Source organism: Lipotes vexillifer, unplaced genomic scaffold, assembly GCF_000442215.2.
Source record: "Lipotes vexillifer unplaced genomic scaffold, Lipotes_vexillifer_v1.1 scaffold760, whole genome shotgun sequence".
NCBI classification, from domain to species: Eukaryota; Metazoa; Chordata; class Mammalia; order Artiodactyla; family Lipotidae; genus Lipotes; species Lipotes vexillifer.
Window position 1 is genome coordinate 1,108,357 of NW_006772931.1, and position 27,445 is coordinate 1,135,801.

The following is a 27,445-nucleotide window of genomic DNA, read 5'->3' on the forward strand; positions in this document are numbered from 1 at the left end:
TTTTTTTTTTTTTTTTTTTTTTTTGGCTGCGCCAAGTGACGTACGGGAACTTAGTTCCCCGACCTGAGATTGAACCCTGGCCCCTGGCGGTGAAAGCGCAGAGCAGAGTCCTAACCACTGCACCACTAGGGAATTCCCAGGATAGTTTTTCTAATAAATGGTACTAAACAGTTGGAAATCCACTTGCAAAATAATCAACTTCAACCCATAATTTTCACTGTCAGGAAAAATTAACTCAAAATGAATCATAAGCCTAAATGTGAAATCCAACCTCATAAATCTTCCAGAAGAAAACAGAAGATAAAAATCTTTGCAACCTTTGGGTAGGCAAAAATTTCTTAGATAAGATACAAAAAGCATAAATTACAAAAGAAAAAGCTGATTAAATACAAAAGTATGCACTTTAAAAGTTAATGTTAATAAAGTGTAGAGCCACAGACTGGGAGAAAATATTTGTAAAACACATATTGACAAACTCTTCTATCCAGAATATATAAAGAACTCCCAACTCAATAACCCAATTTTTTAAATGGACAAAATGAAGAGCCTCTTTACCAAAGAAGAGATACAAATGAGCAATAAACCTATGAAAAGATGTTCAACATCCTTAGTCATTAGGGAAATGCAAGTTAAAACCACAGTGAGATGTGCTGAGAAGGATACAGAGCAATTGGAACTTTATACTATTGATGTTTTAGTGAGAATGCAAAATGGTACAACCACTTTAGAGAAAAGTTTGGCCGTTTCTTATAAGGTTAAACATACACTTGGCATATGATCCAGCAGTTCTACCCCAGGGTGTTTATCCAAGAGAAATTAAAACATTTGTCCACAAAGATTTGTATCAACATTCATAGCACCTTTATTCATGATCACTAAAAACGGGAAAGCAACTCATGTTCAAACAGCTGGTGAGTGTCGAAACAACTTGTGAATCATCGACACAGTGGAATACTATTCAGCCATAAAAAGGAACAAACTGCTGATACTGCAGCAACACCTCAAAAGCATTAAGCTAAGTGAAAGAAGCAAGACACAAAAGGTTGTGTCTGTTTGCTTCCATTTATATCACATTCTGGAAAATGCAAAATTATAGGCAGAAATTAGACACTGATTGTCAGGTGCTGAGGTTGGAGGAGAGAACTGACTGACTGTAAAGAGGCACAAAGGAACTTTTGGGGATGATGGAAATATTTTATATCTTGACTGTGATGATAGTTACCTGACTATATATGTTTCTCAAAATTCAAAGGACTGTACAACTAAAAGGAGTGTATTTTACTGTATGTGAATTATATCTCAATAAACTTGACTTCAGTAGAAAACAGTGGAGATTCTAGCCTACAATATATATTTACCAGCGGGAACTTTTCAGGTATTAATCCTCACCATAGCCCTATATGATCAATAGGTATTATTGTTCTCATTCTACAGAAAGGAAGCTGAGACTTGGACTTGGAAAAGTTAAGTAGTTTCTCAAGACCAGACAGATAATAGAAGGAGAGGTATGATGCAGAGCTATATAAAACATAAGAAGAAATGGTTTTTGAAGTTGAGTTAAAAATATATTTCCCAAACTATCCCAACTTACTTCTGCCTTAGAACTATTCAGAGAAAAGGAAAACTAAGAGAACTGGCAAGGATGGCTCATAAATTGGATAATCCATTTGCAAATAATTGAAGCTTGATCATTTAAGTCAATTCACAGTCATCCTATTGATACTGCATCTCCTAAATTAAACACTGTATTTCCTCACCCAAAACAATGCTGTGTCTTGAAAAATATCCACAAATCTAGAAAACATTTCATGAAAGAACTACTAAAATAAATGAGGAAACTAATGGACTTTAATATACATTTAAACTTTTTAAAATGAATACTCCTTCATTTTAGAAAATGGAGAAAGAATATTACTGAAAACCATAAAATCATAAAATACACATTGGATTGGGTATGAATGGGCCAGAGAAATGTTTACCACACCCTGGTTGAAATACCCCTACTCCTTGAAGCTTGAATAAATAGTTTAGAAGTCAATATTACTTCATGTTCTAAGATACAATCATGTAATACAGAATAGGTGATTCGGGCAAACCCAACTTGAATGTATAGCTTCCCACCTACTAGTTATGTGGCCCTCTGTTTCCTCACCTGAAAAATGGGAATAATCATACCTTCCTTGCGTGGCTATTTTAAAGATGAGAGTTAATGAGCAGTTCTGGATATATTTTAAGAACTCAATAAATTGTAATTAGATTATCATTGTTAGTAACGGTAATTATTTTCTGCATTAGGTAGCGGTCTACTTAGGCAACTTATTACTTGATGTGGTTTGAAAATATGAGTGTAAATGTTTACACATGGCTGTTTAAGGAACTACAGATGTTTTAGTACCTTCTGACCCTTTAAGATTATTGCTGCTGGGAGCAACTATCTTACTGAGTCATCTTTCAGAGCCAATATTATGCCTTACCTGAGCCTGGGGAAGATAATGATCTGGCCCAGAATGACATTTCTTCTTATGAGTTTAATGTGTTTTTATAAGTAACAGGTTCTGTGGCTTCGAATTCTTTAAATTTATTTTCAAACTTGCCAGCCTTTGTGAATCAAAAGTCAACAACCTGTAATTCAGAGCAGACGACTTACATTTTTATGATTCACATTTGGAACTCCCGTTTGTTTTCATTCAGTCTTTGTGAGTTAACACATGTCTCCTCCCAGGAGACAAAGAGATTTTTGTTGACCTCAGTTTACCTTAGTTGCAGCTGCTCCAAAGGGTGACTGCCTATCCCTTGGAGGTGCACCCAGGATCCCCCAAACAGAATGAATCTGACCATCTCAAACATACCCTCCAAGTTTGGTGAAAATCTTCCCAGTTGTTTTCTTGTGATGCAGCAACAAACAGTGTCAGAAACTTAATTTCATTTTCTTAGGTTTGGCCTAAACCCTTTTAAATGATTTTCCCACACTAATCTAGAAGGCAAACCATGCTTAACTTCTTTGAAAGACTGATGGCTTAATTTCACGACAATAATTGGGTCTTTCTCTTTACCATGAGCGTATTGTCTCTTACAGAGGATGAACATTGGTTTACGGGCGTTCTTGGTCATAGCTGATAGCTTGCAGCAGAAAGATGGGGAACCTCCCATGCCAGTTACCGGAGCCGTTCTCCCTTCAGGAAACACACTCAGGGTGAAGAAGACATATCTGAGTAAAACACTAACTGAAGAGGAAGCCAAAATGATAGGTGGGTTTCAACGATATGTTTGCACTGGGCCTTATTAAGCCTTTAAAATGACCAATAGACACTTACCCTTAGTGAGATATATTTTTTAAATCTTCATAAAAGTAGCTGATGAGACATTTCAACATTAATTGTTTTGATTCATGCTGTGGTTTGTTTTACTGCCCTTTAAACTCTTTGGAACTTCCTGGTAAACACTTTGCCGTTTAAATGTTAGATTTTTATCTGTGGTCTTTTCAGACTTCTAATATTGATAATTTGCAGTTTACAGTAAATTTCTAAGACATCTGTGTGCTTTGGTAGGTAATCCTGTTTATAAAGCAAACATATAAATATATTCATTCATTTATTCATTCCCTCATTCATTTTTATAGTTCCTTTTCTTCTTTTTTTTTTTTCAGTAAAATTAGTTTAATCTGTGTTTTAAACATGCCAAGTCCCATACATGCCAGGGTATATTGTGGGTTTAGCCTACGTGAGATTATTTTCTTTTTAATTTAACTATCTTAACCCAAAGAGATGATTTTTTGCATTTGTTTCTCTTTTACCGAGTTCCTGAATTTAGAAACCTACTGCAAACTTGTTAAGTTAGTTCCTGGATTCCAAAGACCTAGAGGAAACATATGAGGAAACTTTTTCCTATAAATATTTATCTTTAGTTATGCAATGCTTAAATGAGTTCAAAAATATCAATATGAAATACATATTCTGTACACATTTTCTTCCACTGTATTAATGAGAGCGGTAAAAATAATACACCTGAGGTAAATTTTTCTTCATTTAAAAACTTGTGAAGTCATTTGTTGCCTTTACTAAAAAACCCCACACATATATTTCAGAGAATAATATAAAGTTATTAAAATTCTAACCCCAAATGAGAATTATCTTTTATTCACATAACCACTCATTATGCTGAATTTTTTTATACTAACCAGAAAACTAAAAATTCTAGTGTGGAACTTTCTGTTTCCTTGTTTATTTTTACTCTTCTGGAAAATATTTCCCTTTGAAGTATTAGAATTCCTATGTGTTAAATTTAAATGATTCTTTCGGGAATACCCACTACATGTGGGTACTATGCTAAGAGTCCTGCAGGTAAGAGATTAAATTAGACTCTGCTCATAGAATTCACTGACCCACAGAAGGTCTTCAGTAAAAATACATCACAGAGGATGAATAAAATGGGATTTCACTCTTTGATAGATTTAGTCAAAGATGTAACTGTAATGCATATTTTTCAGGCATGTCATTATATTACTCTCAAGTACGAAAAGCTGTGGACAACATTTTAAGGCACCTTGATAAAGAAGTAGGAAGGTGTATGATGCTAACTAACGTCCAGATGTTAAACAAAGAACCCGAAGACATGATCACGTGAGTATAGTGAGGACTAAGTTTTCAATGAAGGATTAATGAACCCAAAGACACCAGCAGAGGTTCTTCCCCTTTATTCTGTATTTTGTTCTCATGTTATTAGAGTCTGAGTTCTAAGAAGTGTTAGGGGTAGTAAAAACATCGTTTGATAATATTTGACTAACTGTAAAAACAAAGTCAAACCTGAGATTGATCTGTTTTGATAATATTTCAAGTATCATTAGGCCAGTAAGTTAGAAAATGGGCCCAAGACACTTTTACTGGTCCACATTTTCAGAAGTAATGTTTTGCTCTCAAGCCCATGTGATACAGCATCATCACCAGTTTAGAGACATTCCATCTTTATGAATCTCAAGTTTCCTTGTTTCTAGTGAGCGTTCCTGAACAGTGAGAGTTAAACCTGCTTAATATTCTCTATGTAGCTGTGTCATAGAAATACTGGATTTTAAGAATGCATTTGTAGCTTAGAATGTAGAAATCAGATGTTCTTAGCCAAAATCCAAGGTCTAGATTTGTAATTAGAGCTCCTCATTAGAAACTCACACAAGTTGTATTTGCTGCTTGTGATTAATTATGGCAGGAACACAGGTTAGGTTATGACTATGTTTTAAGACAGTTTGGACTTTGTTGTTCAACTGTGAATTAAACTATATTTGGCACCTGTGGCATACATTTCTAAACATATAATTAGGAAAATTTTCTTTGTCGCTCAGTGTGTCCAATTCCAAATATCACATTTAGTTGGAACGTTGTTACCTATATAGGGAAATTCATATTATGGGTGTGTACTTTTATTACAATAGTAGTATGTCAAAAACAAACTACTGTGAAACAAAACATGATAAAATAAAGTTAAAAATACAGAATTATTTTAAATACATATTTAGCAGTATGGCAAGTTAAAATGAAAGCCTCCTCCACAGAGCTCCACTTGAAATCTGCATCCATTCCTTGGTTCAGTGTGATTTCTTCCAGACCTTTCCCAATGTCAGCACAAATACATATATACATTTTCTTTTTTACAAAAATGGAGTTATACAATGTATATTGTTCTGCAGCTTGCCAGTCACTTCATTTGAATGATATGGAGAGCATGTAGCTTTAGATTTTTCAATCAAAATGATAGTAGAATTGAAATTGACCAAAGTTAATGACATTAAATATCTTGTCTACAGATCTGGTACTTACCTAACAAATTGCCAGATTGTCCATAAACCTGTAACCTCCTTACTGCATACTCTCTGAATATATTAAAGCAATTTTTAGTTTACAATGTAGAAGATGTAAGAAATGCTTTGAAAACTGCTGCCATATAGTTGTTTCCTCTAAAATAGTAAGGAAATGAAAGGCCTTGAAAGGAAAACTATGTTTATAATCCAGAGATCATAAGTCAGGGTCAGGACCAAAACAATACATTCAAAACCATAAAAGGTACAGGTTTAAATGTAAATGTTAACATTTCATTTGTATTTTCACAATACCTTAAACTTTTTCTAAGGTGATTCTTTACTTTTTCCTATTCAACTGTCTTAAGACGCCCTGTCCCCCAAATAGGGCTAGAAATAGTTTTCATGCTAGACTTTAATTTTTTTTTTTTTTTTTGCGGTACGCGGGCCTCTCACTGTTGTGGCCTCTCCCGTTGCGGAGCACAGGCTCCAGACGCGCAGTCTCAGCGGCCATGGCTCACGGGCCCAGCCGCTCCACGGCATGTGGGATTTTCCCGCACCGGGGCACGAACCCATGTCCCCTGCATCGGCAGGCGGACTCTCAACCACTGCGCCACCAGGGAAGCCCCATGCTAGACTTTAAAGCAGATCCCTGAGTGGAAGATGGCTCTTGGCCACATTTCTAAAAAACAAAGAGATAGGGAGACCTTCAAGATGCCAGAGGAGTAAGACATGGAGATCACCTTCCTCCCCACAAATACATCAGAAATACATCTACACGGTGAACAACTCCTACAGAACACCTACTGAACGCTGGCAGAAGACCTCAGACTTCCCAAAAGGCAAGAAACTCCCCATGTACCTGGGTAGAGCAAAAGAAAAAAGAAAAAACAGAGACAAAAGAATAGGGACGGGACCTGCATCTCTGGGAGGGAGCTGTGAAGGAGGAAAGGTTTCCACACACTAGGAAGCCCCTTGGCAGACAGAGACTGCGGGTGGCGGAGCGGGGAGCTTCGGAGCCGCGGAGGAGAATGCAGCAACAGGGGTGTGGAGAGCAAAGCGGAGAGATTCCCGCACAGAGGATCAGTGCCAACCAGCACTCACCAGCCGGAGAGGCTTGTCTGCTCACCCACCGGGGCGGGCGGGGGCTGGGAGCTGAGGCTCGGCCTTCGGAGGTCAGATCCCAGGGAGAGGACTGGGGTTGCGGCGTGAACACAGCCTGAAGGGGGCTAGTGAGCCACAGCTAATTGGGAGGGAGTCTGGGAAAAAGTCTGGACCTGCCTAAGAGGCAAGAGACCATTGTTTCAGGGTGCATGAGGAGAGGGGATTCAGAGCACCACCTAAATGAGCTCCAGAGATGGGCGCAAGCTGCAGCTATCAGCGCAGACCCCAGAGACGGGCCTGAGACACTAAGGCTGCTGCTGCAGCCACCAACAATCAGTATGTGCAAGCACAGGTCACTCTCCACACCTCCCCTCCCAGGAGTCTGTGCAGCCTGCCACTGCCAGGGTCCCGTGATCCAGGGACAACTTACCCAGGAGAGCACACGGCGCCTCAAGCTGGTGCAACATCACACCGGCCTTGTCTCCACAGGCTCACCCCGCATTCTGTACCCTCCTCCTCCCGGCCTGAGTGAGCCAGAGCCCCCGAATCAGCTGCTCCTTTAACCCCATCCAGTCTGGGCAGGGAACAGATGCCCTTAGGCAACCTACACACAGAGAGGGGGCCAAATCCAAAGCTGAAACTCAGGAGCTGTGCGAAAAAAGAAATGAAAGGGAAATCTCTCCCAGCAGCCTCAGGACCCTGCATCTCTGGAATACCTGACTAGACAACGAATTATCCCGAAATTGAGGTGGTGGACTTTCGGAGCAACTGTAGACTTGGGGTTTGCTTTCTGCATCTAATTTGTCTCTGGTTTTATGTTTATCCTACTTTAGTATTTAGAGTATATTATCATTGGTAGATTTGTTTATTGATTTGGTTGCACTCTTCCTTTTTTTTTATATATAGATATGTATATTTTTTTCCTTGTTCTCTGTGAGTGTGTATGTGTATGCTTATTTGTGTGATTTTGTCTGTATAGCTTTCCTTTTACCATTTGCCCTAGGGTTCTGTCTGTCTGGTTTTTTTGTTTTTAGTACAGTTTTTAGCGCTTGTTATCATTGGTGGATTTGTTTTTTGGTTTGGTTGCTCTATTCTTTTGTTCTTTTTTATGACTTTTTAACTCTTTCATGTTTAATAATTATTTTTTATTATAAGAACTTTATTTTATTCTATTTTTTTCTTTCTTTCTTTCTTTCTTTTTTTCTCCCTTTCCTTCTGAGCCATGTGGCTGACAGGGTCTCGGTGCTCCGGCAGGGTATCAGGCCAGTGCCTCAGAGGTGGGAGAGGTGAGTTTAGGACATTGGTCCACCAGAGACCTCCCGGCTCCACGTAACATCAAAGAGCAAATGCTCTCCCAGAGAACTCCATCTCAACGCTAAGATCCAGCTCCACTCAACGACAGCAAGCTACAGTGCTGGACACCCTATGCCAAACAACTAGCAAGACAGGAACCAACACCACCCATTAGCAGAGAGGCTGCCTAAAATCATAATAAGGTCACAGACACCCCAAAACATACCACTGGACACGGTCCTGCCCACCAGAAAGACAAGATCCAGCCTCATCCAACAGAACACAGGCACCAGTCCCCTCTACCAGGAAGCCTACACAACCCACTGAACCAACATTACCCACTGGGGGCAGACATCAAAAACGTCGGGAACTACAAACCTGCAGCCTGTGAAAAGGATACCGCAAACACAGTAAGTGAAGCAAAATGAGAAGACAGAGAAACACACAGCAGATGAAGGAGCAAGGTGAAAACCCACCAGACCAAACAAATTAAGAGGAAATAGGCAGTCTACCTGAAAAAGAATTCAGAGGAATGATAGTAATGATCCAAAATCTTGCAAATAGAATGGAGAAAATACAAGAAACATTTAACAAGGACCTAGAAGAACTAAAGAGCAAACAAACAATGATGAACAACACAATAAATGAAATTAAAAATTCTCTAGAATGAATCAATAGCAGAATAACTGAGGCAGAAGAACGAATAAGTGACCTGGAAGATAAAAGAGTGGAAATAACTACTGCAGAGCAGAATAAAGACAAAAGAATGAAAAGAATTGAGAACAGTCTTTGAGACCTCTGGGACAACATTAAATGCACTAACATTCGAATTATAGGGGTCCCGGAAGAAGAAGAGGAAAAGAAAGGGACTGAGAAAAATATTTGAAGAGATTATAGTTGAAAACTTCCCTAATATGGGCAAGGAAATACTCTATCAAGTCCAGGAAACGAAGAGAGTCCCATCCAGGATACATCCAAGGAGAAACAAGCCAAGACACATATTAATCAAACTATCAAAACTTCAGTACAAAGAAAAAATATTAAAAGCAGCAAGGGAAAAACAACAAATAACATACAAGGGAATCCCCATAAGGTTAACAGCTGATCTTTCAGCAGAAACTCTGCAGGCCAGAAGGGAGTGTCAGGACATATTTAACATGATGAGAGGGAAAAACCTGAAAAAATTTTCAGATTGCACAAAAATCTGAAAGTCTCATTTAGATTTGATGGAGAAATAAAAACCTTTAGAGACAAGCAAAAGGTAAGAGAATTCAGCACCACCCAACCAGCTTTACAACAAATGCTAAAGCAACTTCTCTAGGCAGGAAACACAAGAGAAGGAAAAGACCTACAATAATAAACCCAAAACAATTTAGAAAATGGTAATAGGAACATACATATCAATAAATACCTTAAATGTAAATGGATTAAATGCTCCAGCCAAAAGACATAGACTGGCTGAATGGAAACAAAAACAAGACCTGTGTATATGCTGTCTACAAGAGACCCACTTCAGACCTAGGGACACATACAGACTGAAAATGAGGGGATGGAAAAGGCTATTCCAGGCAAATGGAAGTCAAAAGAAAGCTGGAGTAGCAATTCTCATATCAGACAAAATAGACTTTAAAATAAAGACTATTACAAGAGACAAAGAAGGACACTACATAATGATCAAGGGACCAATCCAAGAAGAAGATATAACAATTGTAAATATTTATGAACCCAGAATAGGAGCACCTCAATACATAAGGCAAATGTTAACATCCATAAAAGGGGAAGTCAACAGTAACACAATCATAATAGGAGACTTTAGCACCCCACTTTCACCAATGTACAGATCATCCAAACTGAAAATAAATAAGGAAACACAAGCTTTAAATGATGCACTAAACAAGATGGACTTAATTGATATTTATAGGACATTCCATCCAAAAAAACAACAGAATACACTTTCTCCACAAGTGCTAATGGAACATTATCCAGGACAGATCATATCTTGGGTCACAAATCAAACCTTGGTAAATTTAAGAAAATGGAAACCATATCAAGTATCTTTTCTGACCACAATGCTATGAGACTAGATATCAATTACAGGAAAAAAATCTGTAAAAAATACAAACACATGGAGCCTAAACAGTACACTACTAAATAACCAAGAGATCACTGAGGAAATCATAACATACCTAGAAACAAATGACAATGAAAACAAAATGACCCAAAACCTATGGGATGCAGTAAAAGCAGTTCTAAGAGGGAACACTATAGCAATACAGTCCTACCTCAAGAAACAAGAAACATCTCAAATAAACAACCTAACCTTACACATAAAGCAATTAGAGAAAGAACAAAAAAACCCCAAAGTTAGCAGAAGGAAAGAAATCATAAAGATCAGATCATAAATAAATGAAAAAGAAATGAAGGAGACAATAGCAAAGATCAGTAAAACTGAAAGCTGGTTCGTTGAGAAGATAAACAAAACTGATAAACCATTAGCCAGACTCATCAAGAATAAAAGGGAGAAGACTCAAATCAATAGAATTAGAAATGGAAAAGGAGAAGTAACAACTGACACTGCAGAAATACAAAGTATCATGGGAGATTACTACAAGCAACTATATGCCAATAAAATAGACAACCTGGAAGAAATGGACAAATCCTTAGAAAAGCACAACCTTCTGAGACTGAACCAGGAAGAAATAGAAAATATGAACAGCTCAATCACAAGCACTGAAATAGAAACTATAATTAAAAATCTTCCAACAAACAAAAGCCCAGGACCAGAAGGCTTCACAGGCGAACTCTATCAAACGTTTACTGAACAGCTAACACCTATCCTTCTCAAACGCTTCCAAAATATAGCAGAGGGGGGAACACTTCCAAACTAATTCTATGAGGCCACCGTCACCATGATACCAAAAACACAAAAAGATGTCATAAAGAAAGAAAACTACAGGCCAATATCACTGATGAACATAAATGTAAAAATCCTTAACAAAATACTAGCAAAGAGAATCCATCAGCACATTAAAAGATCATACACCATGATCAAGTGGGGTTTTTCCCAGGAATGCAAGGATTCTTCAATATACACAAATCAATCAATGTGATACACCAGAGTAATAAATTAAAGGTAAAAACCATATGATCATATCAATAGGTGAAGAAAAAGCTTTTGACAAAATTCAACACCCATTTATGATAAAACCCCTCCAGAAAGTAGGCATAGAGGGAACTTACCTCAACATAATAAAGGCCATATATGACAAACCCACAGCCAACATCGTTCTCAGTGGTGCAAAATTGAAACCATTTCCACTAAGCTCGGGAACAAGACAAGGTTGCCCACTCTCAACACTATTATTCAACATCGTTTTGGAAGTTTTAGCCACAGCAATCAGAGAAGAAAAAGAAATAAAAGGAATCCAAATCAGAAAAGAAGAAGTAAAACTGTCACTCTTTGCAGATGACATGATACTATACATAGAGAATCCTAATGATGCCACCAGAAAACTACTAGAGATAATCAGTGAATCTGGTGAAGTTGCAGGATACAAAATTAATGCACAGAAATCTGTTGCATTCCTATACACTAATGATGAAAAATCTGAAAGAGAAATTAAGGAAACACTCCCATTTACCATTGCAACAAAAAGAATAAAATACCTAGGAATAAACCTATCCAAGGAGACAAAAGACCTGCATGCAGAAACTATAAGACACTGATGAAAGAAATTAAAGATGATAGAAACAGATAGAGAGATCTACCATGTTCTTGGATAGGAATAATCAACATTATGAAAATGCCTATACTACCCAAAGCAGTCTACACATTCATTGCAATCCCTATCAAACTACCAATGGCATTTTTCACAGAAGTAGAGCAAAAAATTTCACAATTTGTACAGAAACACAAAAGAACCCGAATAGCCAAAGTGATCTTGAGAAAGAAAAATGGAGCTGGAGGAATCAGGCTCCTGGACTTCAGACTATACTACAAAGCTACAGTAATCAAGACAGTATGGTACTGGCACAAAAGCAGAAATATAGATCAATGGAACAGGATAGAAAGCCCAGCGATAAACCCACATACATATGGTCACCTTATTTTTGATAAAGGAGGCAAGAACACACAATGGAGAAAAGACAGCCTCTTCAATAAGTGGTGCTGGGAAAACTGGACAGCTACATGTAGAAGAGTGAAATTAGAGCACTCCCTAACACCATACACAAAAATAAAATCGATTGAAGACCTAAATATAAGGCCAGACACTATAAAACTCTTAGAGGAAAACATAGGCAGAACACTCTATAACATAAATCACAGCAAGATCCTTTTTGACCCACGTCCTAGAGAAATGGAAATAAAAATAAACAAATGGGACCTAATGAAACTTAAAAGCTTTTGCACAGCAAAGGAAACCATAAACAAGACCAATCAACAGCCCTCAGAATGGGAGAAAATATTTGCAAATGAAGCAACTGACAAAGGATTAATCTCCAGACTTTACAAGCAGCTCAGGCAGCTCAATATCAAAAAAACAAAGAACCCAGTTCAAAAATGGGCAGAAGACCTAAACAGACATTTCTCCAAAGAAGATATACAGATTGCCAAGAAATACATGAAAAGGATGCTCACCATCACTAACCATTAGAGAAATGCAAATCAAAACTACAATGAGGTATCACCTCACACTGGTCAGAGTAGTCATCATCAAAAAATCTACAAAGAATAAATGCTGGAGAGGGTGTGGAGAAAAGGGAACCCTCTTGCACCATTGGGGGGAATGTAAATTGATAAAGCCACTATGGAGAACAGGATGGAGGTTCCTTAAAAAACTGAAAATAGAACTACCATATGACCCAGCAATCCCACTATTGGGCATATATCTAGAGAAAACCATAATTCAAAAAGAGTCATGTACCACAATGTTCATTGCAGCTCTATTTACAATAATCAAGACATGGAAGCAATCTAAGTGTCCACCAACAGATGAATGGATAAAGAAGACGTGGCACATACATGCAATGGAATATCACTCAGTCATAAAAAGAAACGAAACTGAGTTCTTTTTAGAGAGGTGTATGGACCTAGAGACTGTCATACAGAGTGAAGTAAGTCAGAAAAAGACAAATACCATATGCTAACACATATATGGAATCTAAAAAAAGGGTTCTGAAGAACCTAGGGCAGGACAGGAATAAAGACACAGATGTAGAGAATGGACTTGAGGACACGGGGAGGGGGAAGGGTAACCTGGGACGAAGTGAGAGAGTGGCATGGACTTATATATACTACCAAATGTAAAATAGATAGCTAGTGAGAAGCAGCTGCATAGCACAGGGAGATCAGCTCCGTGCTTAAGACCACGTAGTGGGGTGGGATAGGGAGGGTGGGTGGAAGACGTAAGAAGGAGGAGATATGGGAACATATGTATATGTATAGCTGATTCACTTTGTTATAAAGCAGAAGCTAACACACCATTGTAAAGCAATTATACTCCAATAAAGATGTTAAAAACAAAAAGAAAAAACAAAGAGAAACATTAGAGAATCATATAGGCATTTAGGAAAAGAGAGTTGAGGTCCACACCACACTAATGGAAATAGTTATTGGAGTTGATATTTTAGGCTGGTCTACCATTTTTCCAGGCCTTGCTTAGGGTCTGAGCTTGAAAATAAAGCGTTCTGTGTTGCTCTGTTTCCATGCCTCATCCCTTTTGTGCTTTATGCTGGTAAATAGTAATAATAATAGTAGCAGTAAGCATAATAATATAATGACTGTAAATAATAATTATATAATATTTGTTAATAAAAATTATGTTATTTGGGGGACTCAGATGCTTCCTATAAAATCCCAGGCACAGGGCTGCAGTAAAAGGAAACCATGCACCAATTAGAGTTTCTAATCTAGGCTTGCTTTATCAGCTGGGAAGTCTGCCAGTCTATCAGCTGGCAGAATTTTCCTTACAATTCAGGCCAGGCAGGGTCATCTGTTTTCCGACAGATATGAAAATAATCCCAGCTGTTTAAGACATCTGGTGAGCATGTTAGGAGAGCTATTTAAAAGACTCTGTGCCACACATGAACAATCAGATCACTAGGCTTTAACTCTGTCTAGCCATCGAGGATGTCATTTGAAGACTTCTCTTTTCTTCAGCTGATAGGAAACCACTGTACAGTGAAGTCCTCTCTGAAGTTTTTGTACGTCCCATGCAAAAGGACTATGGAAATGGAGAGAAAATAAACTTATGACTTCCCACAAGAACAGAGTATTTTAGAAATTAACATATGTGTTTTGTTTTTCACAAAATACAAAAGAGTTTCATATTTATTCCTAACAAACTTAAAAACACATGCTAAAAAGTAATGTCACAGAGCAAAATTGCTGTCTGATTATTGTCTTTAGTTTATAGAGAGCATGGATTCTGCCTGTTACATTTCTATTCTGACACAGTTACTGTTCCAGGAAGGAATTACTTCTACGCTACTTTGCATTTTCATTATTGTGTTTGTGTCCTACGATTGCGTTAATTTGGTACCAATTTTATATTTATTCTCAGAGGACTAAATCATCAAAATTTAAATATGCTGTTATATTATATCACAAGTTATTTGAAAGATTTGATGTGTAGTTTAGTTTTTCCATAAAAGTTATTGATAAATATGTGGTTAAGAATCAGTTATCTATTTAAATAAGTAAAAATTGAAATAATTTGTCACTGAATTTATATTTTTCCTTCATATTTTACAACAGGATATAGAAGGTATTAATTACCTTTAAAACATTCATATTCTCAAGAAAGTAAAAAGAAGATATCTCCATAGAGGTCAGGACCATCAGAGTAATTTTAAAAATCAGAAGTGGGTGCACAATTATATAGATTTCAGGATTTTACTTGACATTACGAAAGACTTATTTTTGGAAGCATTTAATTTAAAAAAAAAATCAGGGGTGGGCACTCTTGAGAGGAGAAGCATAACTCATCAGAGAGAGAAACTTCCAGATGTCATGCTTGTTAAAGGCACCATTAGTTGTATACATTAAAATCCCATTTTTAAATGCTGGATGTAGTCATGACTGCAATGTATTTCTTACATGCTAATGTGTCTGGGCAATTCAGTGAATTCAGTGTCTTAAATGCAGCCCACAGAGACCAAACCCCATGGAACCCAGCTGAATGGCAAGACGTATGATAGCAATCGAATGCTATTGCTATTGGCATTTTTCTTTCCAGATACATACCTCTAACTAACATTTAAATCTTCATAAGTTCTCTTAGAACTGGCCAAGCTATAAAAGACATAAGCCTTTAAGAATAATAGGGAGCAATCACCAGGCAGTGATTCAGAAGGCATAGATTTTAGTCTTTGTTCACATATTTGGCCAAGTTTTGAAAAATTTTTCATAACCTTTGACTTACGTTTAAACTTTGTCTTCAAATTCCAGGGGTGAGAGAAAGCCAAAAATAGATCTTTTCAGGACGTGTGTTGCTGCTATTCCTCGACTGCTTCCTGACGGGATGTCAAAACTTGAACTTATTGACTTGCTGGCGAGGTAGGTGAGAGCTGTAGTGGGCTACAGCCCACTGTATTTGATCGATTATTTGATCGAAATTGATTTTAATCCTTTGTCATGATTCCTCAAAAAATAGAATGATTATTAAAAATGGACAGATATTTACTAATTCTAGGTACTATTTGGAGTTCCCAGGAGGAATAAAGAGATGGTTTTGATTTAGGGTTGTTTTTTTTTTCCTGTGCTCAAGGGGTTTAAAATTCAATATAGAAGCAAATCCGTAAGGACATAAGGTAACTAACTAGCAATCCAAGGCTTGAAACTTTGCAAATTAATGGCACCAAAAAAATGTGATACATAAAATCAGAGGGTAGAAGGATTACTGTGGACTGGGGATGTCAGCAGATGACTCCCGGGAGATGGTGGAACTTGAATGGCCCTTTGAAGGAAAGATAGGGTGTAGAAATGTAAAGGGAGTGCCGTGAGGACAAGCACAGAGGTGGGACCAAAAAATGAGGAGAGGGGCCTGGCTGGGAAAAAGTTCATTCAGGATGTGATTCCCAATCTGCGACCAACACACCCCCAGGGAGGCAAGAAGGTGGGTAACAGGGATCCTAAGCGAAGTTTTGTACTTCACTTCCATGGATCATACATTTATGCCGCTCCCCATCTTCCGTAAGAATGCACGGTCCGACTAGAACCTAAAGTTAACTTGCTTTGCTTTGAATGAAATTATATTATTGTAGTTAAATAAGCTTGATTTTTCTCATGCTGATCTGAAGTTCTAGCTGACAGTTATGCATGTCTTTAATTTAAAAATCAAAAGTGACTTATTATCTAAGTGCATTTAGAAGGCAAAATCATTAGAAACGGGGTCCTTGGAGGGAATGGAATGAGGAAGATAAGTCATCCTTGCTTTGAAAAAAAAAGAAAGAAAAAGGATTTTAGAAAACCTTTAGAAAAAGGATTTTAGAAATAAGACTTCAGAGGTAGATGTTTAATTAATCTTTACTATTAACTGAGGCGTTTGGACTAATGGAGTTTCTAAGCAGGAGAATAACGTGATACAAAAAAGTGTCATTTTGGCTGGTTAATCTCATAATGGCGGAATAGAGGAAAGGCCAGAGAAGGATAACAAATATTGATGCTGATTGGATGAAAGATGCTTTATACATAATCTTTTACCCACATCCTCTAGCCTTCAGAGAGCACCCTTCCCATCAGTATCCAAAAAGTAGCCTAAGCCCCGGTCCCCCGTGACTACACATCCCCCGGTGGCCTGCCCACGGCTCTGAGTGTCCCCGTGGTGCGCAGTGCGTCCTGGCGATCCTGGTCGTCATGCTCTCTGCTCTGCACAGTTGTTTGGACTCCTGTGCAGAGGGGACCAAATCCCATGGTTGATCACTTCCTGCTGTCAGTTAATAGCTTTCATAGCCTGCTGTCCTTCCCCATTCTCTTCACTCCAAGTGTGGACAAAGCCACTCCTTTCCCTCTTCTGGTCACACTAGCTCAGGATGGTGCTGGCTCCTGAGGTTTACTGGAGAGCCATTGGTTTGATAACTACCGTGTCAAGCTTTGGTGTTCCCTGGCCACAGCCGTCTACCCTTCTAGCTGACTTTTATCACCCATGACCTATAACCGGTTCTTTGCTACAGTCAGCCATCTCCAGGCCATGGGTTCTTCTTTCTTCCATTCCATGTGTAGGATGCGTTTTAAGAAGAATATGAACTTAAAACAAACTACAGTCTAGGCTTTTGCTGAAGCCTAGCAACCAGAATGTGAGCCTAGAGCATCTTATCCGAAGTAGGGGAGCAGTGGGAAAAGAGGGAAGGACAAGCCTGCATCACGACGGGGCTTCCAGTTCTGGGGGAGGACAAGATTTAAGGAGGAGCGAAGGGTGAATTCCTAGTGAATAACAGACATGGGGATTTGGGGCTCGGGGAGCTGAGGAACAAAGAGACCAAGATACTATAAAGGGCCGTCCATGCTACCGTGGAGTCTCCCAGAATGATGGGGGAAGTGCTGAAGATAAAGAAAAGCTGTGAGACAAGTGCCAGAATTACCCAGAAGTGTACAGGAGCAGCCTGTCCGTTTGCCATGGACAACAATGGGGAGGATGGTGTGACTAGGAGACAAGTATTTGCACAGAGGAGGGGCGCTGAGTGAAAGGGCTGCAGGAGGCGTTGAGGAACGAAGGGAACGCCGTCTGAGAGATGTGCAGGAGGCGCCCCCCAGGTGGGAATAGTACTGACTCCTTTGGAAATCCTGAATTTTGCTTCCCTGCTTTGCCATTTTACTAGCCATGTGATGCTGACAGATTATTGGGCTGGCCACAAAGTTTGTTCGGATTTTTCCACAAGATGGTACAGAAAAACCCGAACGAACTTTTTGGCCAACCCAATATTTAACCCCTGTCTTTTTCTTCCTTGGTGGAATTGGCATAATGCTGCCTAGCTCATAAGACTGTTGAAAGGGCAAAGTGACATGGCACTGGTTAATCGGAGAGAAAATGTGTCAGCAGGGAAAAGACAGTTCTCAGTTAAGCTGATGTAAAAGGAAAGTTCACTTATTTCATTGAAGTCCTAATTGGTGATGATTATATAACTAAGCCCTTTGAAATGCTAAGTGTTTTAAATGTCATGCAGCCTTCTGGTGCCGTCTCTAATGCTGTTTTGCTGTAAATCTGCGTGGGAGACGCTTACCTCTGGAATCACCTTGGTAGCCTCATCCAGTGACGCCTGGATCTGCAGCCGCAGTGCCAGGCATGTCAGGAGGGAATTGTGTGAGACACAGTTGGAATGGCAGTGCTATTTATAGTGCCTCGTGTTTATTATTATGTACATTCTTACAAAGCCCAAAGCCATGGGTACTGTTTTTATGAGGGGAAGGAACAAATAAATATACTTGAGAGTTCAAGTCTTAGGGCAAAGTCAAGAAAAGGACGGGACTTATATGGGAAGCCTGTGAAGAGGCCTTTTTCATAAGCTTCAAAAGAAGCCAGAGGCCGTTCTCCTCAGGGGAAGGATAACTTGGAGAGCTGGCCCTCACACTGGGTCCATTACCGTATGAGAAAACGAGCCCCTTCTAGATCTCAAGAGGGTCAGAGGACAGAAGTGAAGAAATTGAACAGGAGTAAATGAGGGTTTCAAGCCTTTAGTCACTTTGTCCCCCTGTAGTCCAGTCACATTTGGATTCATTTGACTCTTGACAAGGTCTAGTCAGAGAGGTGTGAGACCTTTTATTTCAGACACTTCCTGGTTGCATCCATGGTGTTTTTTTTACTGGAGAAAATCTTGGTTTTCTTCATACTTGGCAAAAGAAGACCAAATGCCAGGCAGGCTCACCTGCCCCTCACAGCTCGGTTCCCCGAATAAGGAGTGTCGACTGAAAAAAAATGCACAACCTGAGAGTTGTGAGTTAAGTTTTATTTGGGGCAAAATGAGGACTATAGCCCGGGAGACAGCATTTCAGACAGCTCTGAGAAACTGCTCCACAGAGGTGGGGGGATGCTCAGGATATATGTGATTTTGGTGAAGGGGGAGTACGTGCAATCAAGCACATATGTTTTGCAGAAGGTTGCTGCTAGTCACAAGGAGCAGACGTCACCATGAAGGATTTTAGTGCCTTTCTAGATACAAGGAGATGCAAGAATTGGGCTCATAAAATCTTTTCCTGAAAATATCTAATTATCTGAAGACCTGTTCTGCCAGTTTTTCCCAGAGCACAGAGCGCCTCATTCCTGATCTCCACCCTGAACTCCTTTCAAGGGGTGTCGAAGGTCAGCAGCTGCAGCGGCTCGTGATTTAATCCTTGTAGAGGTAGATGGCAAGTGCCAGTGGCAAGTGCCAATTTGTAGGTGACAGGAGTTTCAAGGTTATGTCCCCCATAACTGCCCTCAGGCTCCCTTCCCAGCTGTTCACATATTGGCTAAATACCCCAGACACTCTAACCTCAGAGTTGTATTAGTATGTTTACCATAACAATGGTTTACAGACCGAAACAGACAAAGAAGGTGGAGCTCACTTTTCTCCTTGGCAGTCGCCATGATTTTTCTCTGTCTCCTCCCAGGTGTTTCCTGCTCTACCCTTGACCACAGGAAGGACCTTTTCCCCTAACAGTCTAAGGCTCCTGTCCTCTGTCCCTTCCTGCAGCACTGTAGATGCACTAAGGGTTTGCTGTTCCATGTTTGCCCTCCTTTGAGAAATCTGAAATAGGGTTGTGAGAATTAAACAATGCATATAAATCACTTAACATCGTGCCTAGAACACAGTAAGCTCTCAGCAAATGTTAGTTATTATTTTTAGGCATCTTTAAACATGAATAACATATTATGCCACTATGTACAATGCACTTTCATATACTTTATGTTAGGAAAGCTGGGTACATATTCATTCCTATTTTCGGACAAAGAGATTGAACTTCAGAAGAGTAAAGTTGGTTGCCCAAATGTACAGAATTTTCCAGAAGCCAAATAGAAGTGACAAATGTCATTGGTTTTATACAAAATGGCAAACATTTTGTGCAGTGTTTCTTTACAACTTGTGGAACTTTCTGAGGTAATGCATATACAATTTCATGATCTTTAGTGGTATCTGAAAGCTATTTATCATTTACTGTTTATCATTCAGTCTTCAGCCTTTGTGTAGCAGAGGGCAGCTAGCTGTTTTAAGTAGCTGGGTGAGAACTGTAGACTCAATAGCATATATTGCCTCGATAAACCACTTAATCGTATTACTTTATCTTAATTGAGATGCAATTCAAAGCCCTGTAGATAGGTGGGAGCTCATTCTTTTTTTTTTTTTTAATAAAGTTCCCATTTTATTTTATTTATTTTTTCGGGAGGGGCCATGCCACACGGCATGTGGGATCTTAGTTCCCTGATGAGGGTTGACCCCACAGCCCCTAAATTGGAAGCACGGAGTCTTTTTTTAACATCTTTATTGGAGTATAATTGCTTTGCAATGGTGTGTTAGTTTCTGCTGTATAACAAAGTGAATCAGCTATACGTATACATACATCCCCATATCCCCTCCCTCTAGCGTCTCCCTTCCACCCTCCCTATCCCACCCCTCTAGGTGGTCACAAGGAGCACGGAGTCTTAACCACTGGACCACCAGGGAAGTCCTGGGAGTTCATTCTTTAATACCTTAGAGAAGAATTTTCCGCCACTTCTGGTGAACATGCCAGAGGTTAACAGTCCACTGGTCAGCAAGTCCCTCCTTTTGGAAACCTTTGTCTCCAGGCCTTCACTTCTAAACCATTTCTTCCTCTGCTGCCCTTGGTGACGTTATGGGGCAGCAGGTCCCTCACGCCTGATAACCTTGTGTCAGTCCTGCCAGAGCAGAGAGGAGGCTGTTCCTCCTAATGGATCTTTTCTTCTGGGTATAGTTTGTGAATTTGAAGTCACTCCCTTTTCCTTCATGCACCTCTAGCAACAAAATTCTTCAAAGCGCCTGAGCTGATTCCATCTGAACCTGAGCTCACCTTTACGAAAGTGTTTCTGTTCAGTCGTTTGTCTGATCTGACCAACCAAGAAGGCGGCCTTGCTCAAGTTCTGGGTTTTCCCCCTTTTGCCCACATCCTTACTTAGTGTAAGTGCCCCTCACACCACACCCCCGTCCTAGATCACTCCAAGCAGGGCCTCGGGACTGTTGGATCATGCAGAATGTCGCTGCCTGGTTAATCTGGCCAGGCTGGTCCATGCGCCTCATGCCAGCTGCTGGGGAAGGACAGATGCAGTTGATGTTGGCAATAACGGTTTCTTTTGGTACGCTTCACTGCTGTGTCACGGTGGAGTCCCTTCAGGCCCCCTTGGTGGTTTTGTGTGTAACCATATACTCGTGACCCCATTTTAAGCTCCTGGAAACTAGATTAGCTTCTTAGAAATTTTTCCTCGGGTCCCCCAACCTAGTCAGACTTCCTGAGCTGCCTTCTCTGAACGTCTCTGTTCTCTTTCAATTGCTGCCACAAGACTCTCACAGGACTGTTGTTTACTGTCATCACAGTTGCTCACAGGCAAGAACCTGCCCTTTCTCTTCTGGCTTCTCAATGGGATGACCCTGCAGGAGTTTGGGGGATGTCCTCTCCTCAGCCACTCCTTGCTCGCTGGACCAGCAGGCATCGTGAGACTGTGAATAGGTCGGCCAGCATCATGCAGCTTCCCTGCACATCCTGCATCCTCAGCATGGCTGAGCATCTTTCTCCTTTAGCTGAATCTTCTTTTCCTTTTTTGTTAACTACAATTTTTTTTCCTGTTTTCTGTTTTGTAATGTTAAATCCCGTGCGCTTCACAAGATGATCTGTGATTATCTGGTTAAAATCTAACAGAAGTAAAAATGAGGAAGGTCTGGGTGGAAGAAACGGCGGCCGTGTCTGATAGGCAGCTCCCTACTTAGACTCTCCAAGGAATGACACAGGGGCGGGGCCCTGGCAGCTCCTCCTCCTCCCTTGCCTGTTGCCACTCAGACTTGCCTTTTGATACGTTAGTCTCACTCCATCTCAGTTCTGTGACACTGGACCTTTTTCTTCCACAAGGATTCCACGTTCATTATCAACTGGGCCTTTTATTCCCGAAGCTCCCTCCCCTCCCTGGTCCTGTCTCTTCGTACTCCAGGAATAGTTTTGAGTGTTCTCACTGGTGAGGCACGTGAATACCATGATTTCAAGAGGAGTGGTCACCCAAAATAGCAAGAGCTGCACCACCTTGGGGTCTCAGAGTCCTTAAAATGATCCTGCACTGTTGGTTTAAAGTTAAGGCAGCTTCCAGATTGCAAATTGCGAATGACGCCAAAGTTAGACGAAGAGTAGAGTTAATCTCATTGGAAATCTGCAAGTATTGGCCCTTCTTTAAAAGCTTCATCTAAATAGACCGTGGCATGGTTTTTATTTTGACTTTTGACCCTAAAGATATGTGCTCGCCTAGTTTCATGTGTGTAATAAAATAGCGCAAACTGGGTGGCTTAAATAACAGAAATTTATTGTCTCACAGTTCCACAGGCTAGAAGTCATCAGGGTTGCTTCCTTCTGAGGCTGTGAGAGAGAATCTATTTTATGCCTCTCTCCTAACTTCTGGGGGTTTCTGGCATAGTTTGGTCTTCCTCGGTTCATAGAAGCGTCACCCTGATCTCTGCCTTTATCTTTACATGGTGTTCTCGCTGTGTGTGTCTGTCTCCAAATCTCCCCTTCTTATAAGGACACCAGCCATATGGATATTACCCTACTCCAGCGTGACCTCATCCTAATTTAGCTAACGCCATCTGCAATGACCTTATATCCAAATAATGTAATGTTCTCAGGTGCTGAGTGTTTGGATTTCAACATGTGAATTTGGGAGGAGACACAACCCGTAACAATGAACAATATCATTACCATCAGTTAACATTTGCTGAGTGCCTCTTGTTCCTGTCCTTAAAAGGTGGTTCATCATCTGCAGAAGCTTATTCTCTAAGACATTCAGGACTATAGACAGGTATAAATGTAATAAATTGGAACAATAAACTTAAGATGGAAACATGACCTCAAGTGTTTTCCATAAATTAGTGTTTTCAAACCATGGGCTGCCAGAGGTGACTGGAAGCTGCTTGTAGATTGAAGGAATGTTTCCTCTCACATGGGGGGCTTCAGGTCCTTTACCCAGCTTCAACCAGAACAACTCGTTTTTTTCTTTTTAATAAATAAATAAATTTATTTATTTACTTATGGCTGCGTTGGGTCTTCGTTGCTGCGCACGGGCTTTCTCTAGTTGCGGCGAGCGGGGGCTACTCTTCGTTGCGGTGCGCGGGCTTCTCATTGCGGTGGCTTCTCTTGTTGCGGAGCACAGGCTCTAGGCGCACGGGCTCAGTTGCTCCGCGGCATGTGGGATCGTCCAGGACCAGGGCTCGAACCCCTGTCCCCTGCATTGGCAGGCGGATTCCTAACCACTGTGCCACCAGGGAAGTCCCACAGCTCAGTTGTACTATATACTAGAGTTCTACATAAAAGTTTTTGAAAAAAAAAAATGGAGCTGCTGATTAAAATACAAAGAAAATTCGTAAATTCTTGCCTTAGTCCTTAACTAGAAGCCCAGGTTAAAGACCTCTGTGTGTTATTTCAGCAACTATGACCTACTTAATAACTATAGACTTAATAGCAAGTCTGCCCTGAAGCATTAGCTCAGCTCTTCCTTCTCAGCAGTTTTGTAGAGCTTAACTTGCTTTTGGAACAGAAAATATATCTTCCCTGACTTGGTATATATCTGCTCATTAATGAGCTTTTGTCTGGTTTATATTGTCAAATTTGGATCAATTAGTGTACTTTATACTCTAGAGAATAAGAAAGGTATTCAGTATTCAGTTTTTGAAGTACTGTCTATTCCAAAATATGTAACTGTATCAGACCTGTTTTATGGAGAAAACTTTGGATTAAAGATGAGAAGTCCTGGGTTGGAATCCCGGACTTTGAGGAAGTTCCTTAACCACTCCAGTTCACAGTTTCTTTTTCTGTTGGTTGAAGATACTTTGTCCTATTTAATGGGGGCCCCTGTTGACTTGGCCAGCTTCTTCGTTGACACTGAACCATTCCAGGCTGCTGAGTCCTGGAAATTCTGTCTCCTGGGTACCTTTGCTCTCCATCTCTCCCTTCCTTACTACTTCTGTGCCTTGGGTCAGGCCCCCGCCACCTGGTGCCTGAGTCACTGCAATGACCTCCCAGCCGGTCACTGCCCTCAGTCTTGTGACTCCTCCAAGGCATCCTGCATATTCCTGCCTAACTCTCTTTTCTCAGATGTGAATCTAATCATGTTACTTCCCCTGTAACTTTCTGAATACAGTTCATTTTCTTCTCATAGTAAGAGCTAACCTGTACTGAGTGCTTACTGCATGCTCCATGTGGTACTAAACGCTGTTCATAGATCATCTCAATGAACCTCACAACAGGTTTATGAGATACAAGTACAGCTATTATCCCCATGTTCCAAATGAGGCTCTGAGGCTTAGAGAGGTTAAGTAACTGGCATGAGGTCACATAGCTAATGCATGACAGAGGCAAGGCAGTGATCAGGCATTCTGATCCCAGAGCACTCACACTTAACCTCTTCCTGCTGTGTTGCCTCCTTGGGTGGCCCACAGACCCTCCAGTGAGCCACTTCTGCTCTCTCTCCAGGACTGTCTCATACCTCGCTCTTGCTAACACCCTACCCAATAAACACAGCCATACCGTACTCCATATCCTGAATCTTAGGAGGGCCTGAATCTTAGGAGGACCTCAAAAATATTTGTTTATTAAATAAGTGAATGAATGAATCTATAAAGCATGGAGTTAACTATAACGCTCCATACCAATGTTGAGATTTATTGAATAATATTATTATGATGTTCTGGCTTAAACCACAAATGCACTGATATTATTTCAATTGACAAACTCAGGATTTCCCAACTTTGCCACTGTCAGCATTTTAGGTCAGATAATTCTTTGTCATAGGAGTTGTCATGTGTATTGTAGGATGTTTAACAGCACCCCTGGCTTCTACCTACTGCATAGATACCAGGAGCACACTCCAAGTTGTGACAACCAATAATGTTTGTAGACGTTACCAAAAATCCCTTCATGGGGGCCAAACCAATTGAGGACAACTGGCCTAACTTTTAATTACTCGTTTTCACTGAACTTCTGGATGAGTCCCTTAGTTTCTCCAGGACCATCCTTAAAAGTGGTAAGGCTTGATACTAATTTATTCTGTAGTCAGTAATGTATTAAAAAGAATTCACATACGGCTAAGTGCAACATGGTATCTCGGATTGCATTCCGAAGCAGAAAGGACATTGATGGAACACTGGTGAAATCTGAATAAAATCTGTATTTTAGTTAATAGCATTGTACCGATGTTAACTTCTCAGTTTTGATCACGTACCATGGTTATATAAGATGTTAACATTAGGGGAGCTGAGTGAAAATTATAATAATAGGGGAGAGTGACCCATTTTTCAGATACAGTAAAAGGCTCTGGCCTTATATATGTTCCTTTACAGATGTAGAAGAAAAACTGATAAAGTAAATGACTTCATTGTCATTATTCATCTCACAGGCTCTCTATTCACATGGACGATGAACTGCGACATATTGCGCAAAATTCTCTTCAGGGTTTACTTGTTGACTTCTCAGACTGGAGGGAAGATGTCCTTTTTGGCTTTACCAACTTCCTGCTCCGGGAAGTGAATGACATGCATCACACACTCCTTGATTCATCCCTCAAGTTACTGCTGCAGCTCCTCACCCAGTGGAAACTGGTCATACAAACTCAAGGAAAAGTCTACGAACAAACCAACAAGATCAGAAATTCAGAGGTGATTTTCACCCTTTGCCCACTAATTTATATTCTTTATGTCGCACATATATAAGTAAGTTGCAGCCCAGAGAACCTTGTCGTTCTTACTTTCAGCTACCTAGGAACTTTCTCCCTAGTGATGGCCCTAAGTTTTTCCATCTGCTTAAATTGTGGCCAAGAAATTCAGGACATCGTATGCCACCTCAGGTTAGATTTATTAACATTAGCAAGGCCATCTACGGAGTAGAAAATGATGTTTTTTTTCAGAGAATTATGATTATAAATCTGTTTGTAAGAGCAAATGACCATAGGGAAGAGATATAGAGCTGGGTATGAATATGGATCTAGATATGGATGTGGATATAAAGCTGGAAATGGATATGGATCTAGAGCTGGATGTGGATGTGGATCTAGATTTGGATATGAATATGGATTTGGATTTAGATCTGGATATGAATATGAATATGGATCTAGATCTGACTCTAGAGCAGGTATGGATATAGATATGAATATGGATATAGAGTTGGATATGGATATATAAAAGTTAGCTTCCCACCAGTTTTTTCCCCCTAGTCAGCAACAAATTGGTTGCTTTCTCCAATATCCAGAGAAGAAAGAGGTCTTGTGGTTTCTTTATTCTTTCCTGCCTCAGTCCTGAATGGTAAAAATTAATGATACCATTTTGAAGAGCAAGTCGAGGACTGTTGTCAAATGAGAGCCAGGGCAGTGTGACTTGGTGTTGGCCATGAGCAGACAGAGGAGGGGTCTGGCTGGAGAAGAGCTTAGCTGAGGGTCTGAGGAATGTCGAGGCTTGGGAAGTATGATAGCGTTTAGGATCCCAGATGGGCTAACCTCAGAGATGAGCTTCAGGGCATTACTCCTTCCTTGTGTCCTACACTTGCCAAAAGATGACAGGGAGGAAAACAAGGATTACCTATGCTTGAAAAAGGGAGACTGAAATGGAGGTGGAACCTGCCCTGTCGTCTGGCTTGCTTTTGTTTGAGACTCACTTGGTTTGGGAACTTTCAGAACCCATCTCGTTAACATGCAAAACCCGGATTAAAATCTAACATGAAAAGAAGTCTGATTAGAAAATCAATGTTTGAAAATTCAATTTAGTAGTAACTAAAATAGAGAATTCTCTATAGAGAATTTAAGTAAAGCCAAATTAGGACACTTTAATTAAATATACAGTGTCATCTCAAATGGTATGGATGGAAGCAGTTTTGTTTTTATTCCTGCTAATAACCTTTGAAAAGTTATTCCTTATCAGAGGTAACAGAGGGCTGATGGTATTCCAAAGTGACAGCTGGTCTGAAAATAAAAAGGGATCTGTGATACTCCATGAATAATAATGAATTCATAGACGTGTCTGGTTCTAAGCTGGTATAATTTATTTTAGTATTACAAGGTCAAACATGCCAGAAGATGTACATAGAAGAGT

At 40.0% G+C, this 27,445-nt stretch overlaps 1 protein-coding gene across 1 annotated transcript in view; it reads left to right on the forward strand.

The window, feature by feature from the left end:
• FRY (FRY microtubule binding protein) overlaps nucleotides 1-27,445 on the forward strand; it is a 261,625-nt gene that overhangs the window by 115,468 nt on the left and 118,712 nt on the right. The window contains exons 15-18 of the mRNA XM_007447941.1: nucleotides 3,077-3,248; nucleotides 4,487-4,619; nucleotides 15,633-15,740; nucleotides 25,762-26,020. Coding sequence (XP_007448003.1) covers nucleotides 3,077-3,248; nucleotides 4,487-4,619; nucleotides 15,633-15,740; nucleotides 25,762-26,020 — 672 coding nt within the window. The remainder of the gene's footprint in view (nucleotides 1-3,076; nucleotides 3,249-4,486; nucleotides 4,620-15,632; nucleotides 15,741-25,761; nucleotides 26,021-27,445) is intronic.